The following is a 6963-nucleotide window of genomic DNA, read 5'->3' on the forward strand; positions in this document are numbered from 1 at the left end:
GCTCGTCTCTTCGCAAATATCTCAGAGCTTTGAGGTGTTCACCCCGACCTCCTCTCGATGGGCCCTCCCACTCCTAACCTTTGCACCCTCTCTAATTGCCCTGATTTCATCCTGACCTCCCATCGCTATGTTTAAAGTCCACCTCTGGAAAGCACACAGATTGAGCATTCTAGATAATCTCCTTGTGAGTCCTGACTGACGTGTGTGTGTGGCTGGTGGGCTGTGGACTGGGACTTCCTGGGACATTGGCTGGAGCTTGAGAAAAGGTCTCAGGACTGACCTGGTCACAGGATGAAGCTGGCCACAGGCTGCTTGATTCTGTGGCTCAGCCTGGGGGGTGGCTTGGCCCAAAGTGACACCCCCCGCCCTGACACAGAGGAATCCTATACGGACTGGGGCCTTCGGCACCTACGGGGCAGCTTTGAATCTGTCAACAGCTACTTCGACTCTTTTCAGGAGCTGCTGGGAGGAAAGAATGGAATCTGTCAGTACAGGTGCCGCTATGGTGAGTGTACACTTTCTCTCTCTCAGAACCTATCACTGTGGTGGACCTAGGAGCAGACGAGCAGGCTACAGCCTTCTGTGTGGCTGCCAGAGTTAGCAAATAAAAGCATAGGGAACCCAACAGAATTGGAATTTCAGGTCAGTAGTGGATAATTTGCCAGTGTGTGTCTGGTGCAACCTTCAGGACATATTTACACTAATGGGTTATTCTTTGTTTATCTGTAATTCAAATTTCATTGAGCTTCCTGTGTCTTATCTGACAGACCAGGCAGTACTCAGGATTTGTTCCTTAGGGCCACTTTAATAAGTTTGTCCTGAGTCAAGTAACAGAAAAAAACCTCAGCAGCAAATGGATGTATTATGAGAGAGAGTTTAGAAGTTCCTGCGATGGAAACTGAAGCTTAATAATCAGAAAATTCTGCCAGGGGGACAAACAGCTTCCTTGGAAACTCAGTGTCCGGCAGTGGGTTCTCCTGCCCCCACCCCCAGCAGGTCAGCACCTTTGTGTCAGGTTGGTCTCCATTCAGTATCAGTTGCTGGTCTCCCAGGGGAGATTTCATTGACATGGGGCCTTCGGCAGCTACTGGAGGCCTTCTATTGGCAAGAGAGCTTTGCTGCCTCTGTTTGCAGGTCCCTGAAAAGTCCTAGTGACCCATTGGACTAGGATCAGCTAGGTGACTTAAAGAAAGATCATTTGGGGTTCCTCTTCCTCTGCTCTGCACTGCCAGTTAAGGGAAGGGGAGCAGAAGGTGGAGATCCATGCCTCAGAACCAGAGGCCCAGTGTCACTTGTCTAAAGATAGTCTCCACAGGATTAGCTGTATGGCTTCTGTTATCAAATGTTTCATCATGAAATGAAAGATGGACATTGTTATATATAAAGAGTTGAGAGATTAAGAGAGAGAGTGAGAGAGGACAGAGGAAATTAGATCCACGTAACGAACAGGTCTTTTGTTAAGTGGATCTGAGAGGGACGCCAGAGGAGCGCAGAGATCAGAATGGCATGCAGGCAAAGAGAGTATACTTTTATAGGGCTGTTAAGGAGAGTTAGAGGAGATGGAATCTGGGGGCAGGGGTCCTGTCAGTATGTGATCAAGCCCAGGGCCTTATCAGGAACTGCTCAAGCCTTGTCAAGAAGTTATCAGGCTTCCTCAAGGAATGATCAGGCCTGGGGTAACTGTGACCTTCTTCCTCCAGACGAGGTGAGTCATTTTAGCCTAGCAGGAAAACATGGTTTGGAAATAGCTTCTCTAAACACTCAATGGATAGCTTTCAACTTAGAAATAAATTAAAGAAAGCCACAGTCTTTTGGGGGTTCATCCAATAAGTCTTTCTTTTTAATCTCGGAGCATGGGACATTGCTTTCCTAGAAGCTAAGAGTGAACAGAAGATAATGGCCAATCCTAGTTCGTGAGTCAAAAGTTTTGCAGTGTAGAAGTTAAAACAACAGTAGGATAGGGAACAAAAGGGGAAGCTGCACATTCCCTGTGAACGTTTCACACAGTGAAAAGCCTGGTCTGTGCTGGACAAGCAAATCCCTGGAGGTGCAGTTAACCTGAAGATCTGTGGTTTGAACACCCAGCTCCATAGCAGAAGGATGTGACAGTTTGTTTCTGGAAATATTTATAGCCTATGTCAATGTTGTTGTTGGAACTGACCGATAGCTGACACTCTTGCAGGGGTTCCCAGGCAGTAAATTGCATAGAAGTTGGTTGTCCATCCTTCTCTGGCAGAGCAGCTGGTGAATTCAAACCATGTACCTTTGTATTGGAGGGGCAAATCCTTCCTACTAAGGATTTATAAAAAGCAGTGGATATTCCATGAGTTCATAGTCCATGAGTTGGATTCAACTCAATGATAACAAGCTTGGGTTTATGCTAAGACACTTAGAATCCCAGCTGAACTCATAAGACAATACTTGTCAGTGGTTGATTGGACAAAGGCTTTGGCATTGATCTCCAGTCACCTAGTTGCATTGATGACGACAGGAAACGTGCAACCTGGCTTTGGTTATTTATATCAATATGAGACTGATATCTGCGATTTAGCAAATAAATAACCATAAGACATTTTTAGAAAACAAGAACTAAACCCTCCGCTTCTTTTTTCGGCAGAACAGCATAAAAAGATTTCAGCAAATTTTTGACTGCAGAGTCTTCTCACTGAGCTGCGTTAATGCCAGCAACAACTTGAGGGGGATGGGAATAGTCAACAGAGAAGAGAAAGACAAATAGACCCCTTCTGTGCAAAATAGATCTCGAAAAAAAGAGGAGCTTGAAAGAAACCTAGGGGAAATAGGAATTTAAACATTGTTATCTTTGTAACAGAGTCCCTTGTGATAAAAACAGTTAAAATGTTTGCTTGTTAACTGAAAGGTTGGAGTTTTGAGTATCCTCAGAGTCCTTGGAAGGAAGCCCTGATAATGTACTCCTGAGAAACCAGCCATTGAAAAGCCAGATGCACAAGGGTTTCCAGGAATCAGATCTCTCACCAAGGCAAATATTTCATATCTGAGATCTAGTGGAGTCCCCAATCTGGAGGCTATAACAAAATAGCACAAATTATCTTTTCGGATTGGTCTTGGATAAAGGAATCTTTTCACTAAATTAAAAAGGGGGGAAAGTCAGTTAATGATTAGTTGTGTCTCTGTCCTTTTAAGTTAGCTTTGTGATCTACCTTCACTTAGAATTTGTCTTGGATCTTGCCAAAGATTATTAAAAAGTGGTAGCAGCAGAACTGTAACAGGGAACTGCCTAGTTGGATTTGAAAGAGAATGTGGAATGAAGGATGACACTGCTGATGTTAGTTGGATCTTGGCTGAAAACAGATGACACCAGAAAAATGTTTGTTTGGGTTTCATTGACTGCATTTGACATTTGACTCTGTGGATCATAACAAATTATGGATAACATAGAGAAGAATAGGAATTCAAGAACATTTAGCTGTGCTCATGTGGAAACTCTACACAAGCCAAGAGGAAGTCTTTGAACAGGGGGATAATGTATGGTTTAAAACTGGGAGGAAAGTGTGCGTTAAGATTTTACCCTTTCAACATATTTATTCAGTTCACTCTGAGAAGCTTGACTATTCTGAAGAAATGTGTGGCAATAAGATTGGAGGAAGAATCATTAACAACTTGTAATATGCAGATGATAGAACTTTGCACATTGAAAACAAAAAATCCTCAAAGCACTTATTGATGAAGATCAAAGAGTTAATTATAGATTATATCACAAGATAAAGAAACCCCAAATTTTCAAAACTGAACCAATAAGCAACATCATGATAAATAGAGGGGGAAAAAAGAATTCTATTTAACTTTATTTTACTTGAATCCATAATCAACAACCATGAAGGCAGTAGCCAAGTAATCAAAAGATTTGTTGTCAAAGATCTCCTTAAATTTCTAAAGAAGAAGGATGTAACTTTGAGGACTAAGGTGCACAGGATCCAAACCACGGACTTTCCCATCACTTCATATGTGTGCAAAAGCTGAACAATGAATAAGAAATAATGACGAATTTATGCCTTTGACTTATGGTGCTATGAATCAAAGACGTTAATTGTACCATGAACTGCCGAAAGAACAAAGCTATTTTGGAAGAAGCACAGCAAGGATGATAAGACTTTATCTCACATACTATGGACATCTCAATCTCTTCACCATCCATCCTGACGCTGCTAACAGTCAACACTTTCGGCGCCAGTAGCCAGGAAATTAAAAGGCGCACTGCCATGGGAAAGTCTGCTGTTAGAGACCTCTCCAAAGTACTGAAGAGCAATGGTGTCTTTCTGGAGACTAAGGTGCATCTGATATAGGCCATGGTCTTTGCTATCACTTGTTATGCATCAGAAAGTTGGACAGTAACTAAGGAGGATAGAAGGAGAATTGATGCCTTGGAGCTGTGGTGCTGGAGAAGAGTATTGAGGGTACCATGGACTGCTAGGAAAAAGATTTATCCTGGAGAGAGTTAAACTGGGCTGCTCCTTGGAGGCAAGGATCTTGAGACTTCGACTGACGTACTTTGGACATGTTGTAAGGAGGGACCGGTCCTTGGAGAGGGACATCATGCTTGGGTGGGTGGAGGGACAGCGCAGGAGGGGAAGACCCTCTATGAGGTGGATTGATTCAGTGACTGGGATAATTGGGATGGGTGTATCGGAGACAGTGTGATTGGCACAGGATAGAACAGTGTTTAGGGCTGTTGTACATAGGGTTGCTATGAGTCGCAAGTGACTCGACGGCACATAACATCCACCACCACCACCACCACCACCACCACCACTATGGGCATGTTATTAAAAGGAACCAGTCTCTGGAGAAGTATCTCCTCCTTGTAGTATAGAGTCAATGAGAAAAGAGGAAGACCCTATATGAGACAGACTGTCACGGAGACTACAACAATAACCTCAGACACAGAAGACTGAGGATGGCACTTCTGGGCAGTGCCCCAGGCTGTTGTACACAGGTTAGAAAGAGTCAGAAGCTACTCAATGGCACCTAGCACCTAACAACAGCAACAATGACAATGATAGGTTGAACTTTTTAAAAGTCTGTATTTTTGTGATTGCATTTACTTGAAGGATTGAAGAAAAAGGAAAATGCCATTTAGCTTAAGAACTTAGAAGTTATCTGCAGACCAATCCATGTCAGGAATGGAATCATTGGTTATTTCCTTTTTTATTATTTTATATGGTTTGCATACAAAATTCAAATACAATGTATTTCATTCATAGACCTTGTGTTTTGCACATTCCTTCATTCACTCTGTGTTTCATTAAGATGATTCCCATACATTGTGGTTTTTTCCATTTTTTATTATTAATTTCAATGAAAATTTACAGAGATTTTGGATTTCCATTCATTCATTGTTGTACTTTTCTCCCCTCCCAACCGTCCCCCCAGTACACTACCCTCTTGGAAAAGTAAAAGAAAAATTCTTTCATTGTTTTACAATCCCTTCCCCTCAGGTCCACTCCACTATGCAGAGTGACTCTGGACTCCTGTCATGACAAAAATACCTAATCACATAGACCTCATCTGTTTCAATGCAGTATATATTATTGAACCCATCTCTCTCAGTCTCCCCCCAAACCCGAGGTCAGTCCTGTTTTACAACATTGGCACCATGCAATATTTGTCCTTTTGTGACTGAGATATTTCACTCAGATATGTCCTCCAGGGTCACCCATTTTGAATCTTATTTCATAAGTTCCTTGTTTTTCAATGCTGCATAGTATTCCATTGTGTGACTATACCACAGCTTCTCTATCCATTCGTTCGTTGATGGGTACTTGGGTTGTTTCCAGCTCTTTGCTATTGTGAACAAAGCCGCAATAAACATGGGTGTGCATATACATTATGTTTTATAAAATTAGTCAACATTGATCTATGCCCACTATTACCCTATCCATTCCCCACTAATTCCTTCACTCTCTATCTGCACCTACCAAACTCTGTGATTTCTCCCTTTCCCACTTACAGCCCCTTTTTCTCCTTTGCACTTTTAAACACATATCCTTCTATTTTACAACAGAAGTTATCCTTCTATTTTTAAAATAATGGTCTTATGCAGTATTTCTTATGAGACTGAGATAATTCACTCAGTACAATGCTCTCCAGTCTCTCCCATGTTATATAGTATTTTTCAAAATTGTTGCTCCTGAGTGTTTCACAATATTCCATTGTGTGGATATACCACAATTTCTCAGTCCATTCATTTATTAATGCATATTTTTGGCTGTTCTCATGTTCTTGCTATTGTAAATAATGCTGCTATGAACATTGGTGTATAAATGTCCATTTGTTTCTCAGTTCCATTTTCCTGATGTATAGTCCTAGCAGTGAAGCAGCTGGGTTGTATGTAATGTCTATGTTCAGCTCTTTGAGGACTTGCAAAACTGTCTTCCTGAGTAATTGTACCATTTTACAATCCACCAGCAGTATATGAGAGGTTCAATCTTTCCACATCCTCTCCAACATGTATTCCTTGCTGTCCTGTCATTGGCCATTTCAGAATATATAAATGCATGCAGGTTTCTCTTTTTAATATAGCCTGCATTAAAGAGACAATTTTACAAAGTCTTTTCCACACAGAATAAATTATTTGTTTCAGCCAGCTCTCAATGTAAGGATAACTAGCACACCATTGCCTCTTCAAAGAGCATAGGAGTGCTCTATTTTGTTGTTTTAAATAACTCTTCACATGTTTCTTTAACACTTTCTATAAGTCACAGTTTCTTCCACATTTCTCAATATTAAAATTAAATGTTGAATATATGCATGTAATCTTCCCTAGAAGAGATTAAGAAGTAAATTATTATGGTTTAATTTGTATTTCCCTTATGATTAAAGATCTTGCACAAAATAATGTATCTTATTTGGTGAAATGTCTATTCAAGTTCTTTGATTTTTTTTTTTTTTTTCGTCCTGGAGAGGGTTAAACTAGGATGCTCCTTG

General features: G+C 41.2%; 1 protein-coding gene across 1 annotated transcript in view; it reads left to right on the forward strand.

Annotated features, from left to right (window-relative positions):
* The first annotated feature begins 291 nt into the window (after positions 1 to 291).
* The window catches only part of PLA2G12B (phospholipase A2, group XIIB), a 58900-nt gene continuing 52228 nt past the window's right edge, over positions 292 to 6963 (forward strand). Inside the window, exon 1 of the mRNA XM_006887569.1 lies at positions 292 to 505. Within this exon, the coding sequence (XP_006887631.1) occupies positions 292 to 505 (214 nt within the window). The remainder of the gene's footprint in view (positions 506 to 6963) is intronic.

Source organism: Elephantulus edwardii, unplaced genomic scaffold (assembly GCF_000299155.1).
Source record: "Elephantulus edwardii isolate Elephantulus edwardi_28Jun2011 unplaced genomic scaffold, EleEdw1.0 scaffold00058, whole genome shotgun sequence".
NCBI lineage: Eukaryota > Metazoa > Chordata > Mammalia > Macroscelidea > Macroscelididae > Elephantulus > Elephantulus edwardii.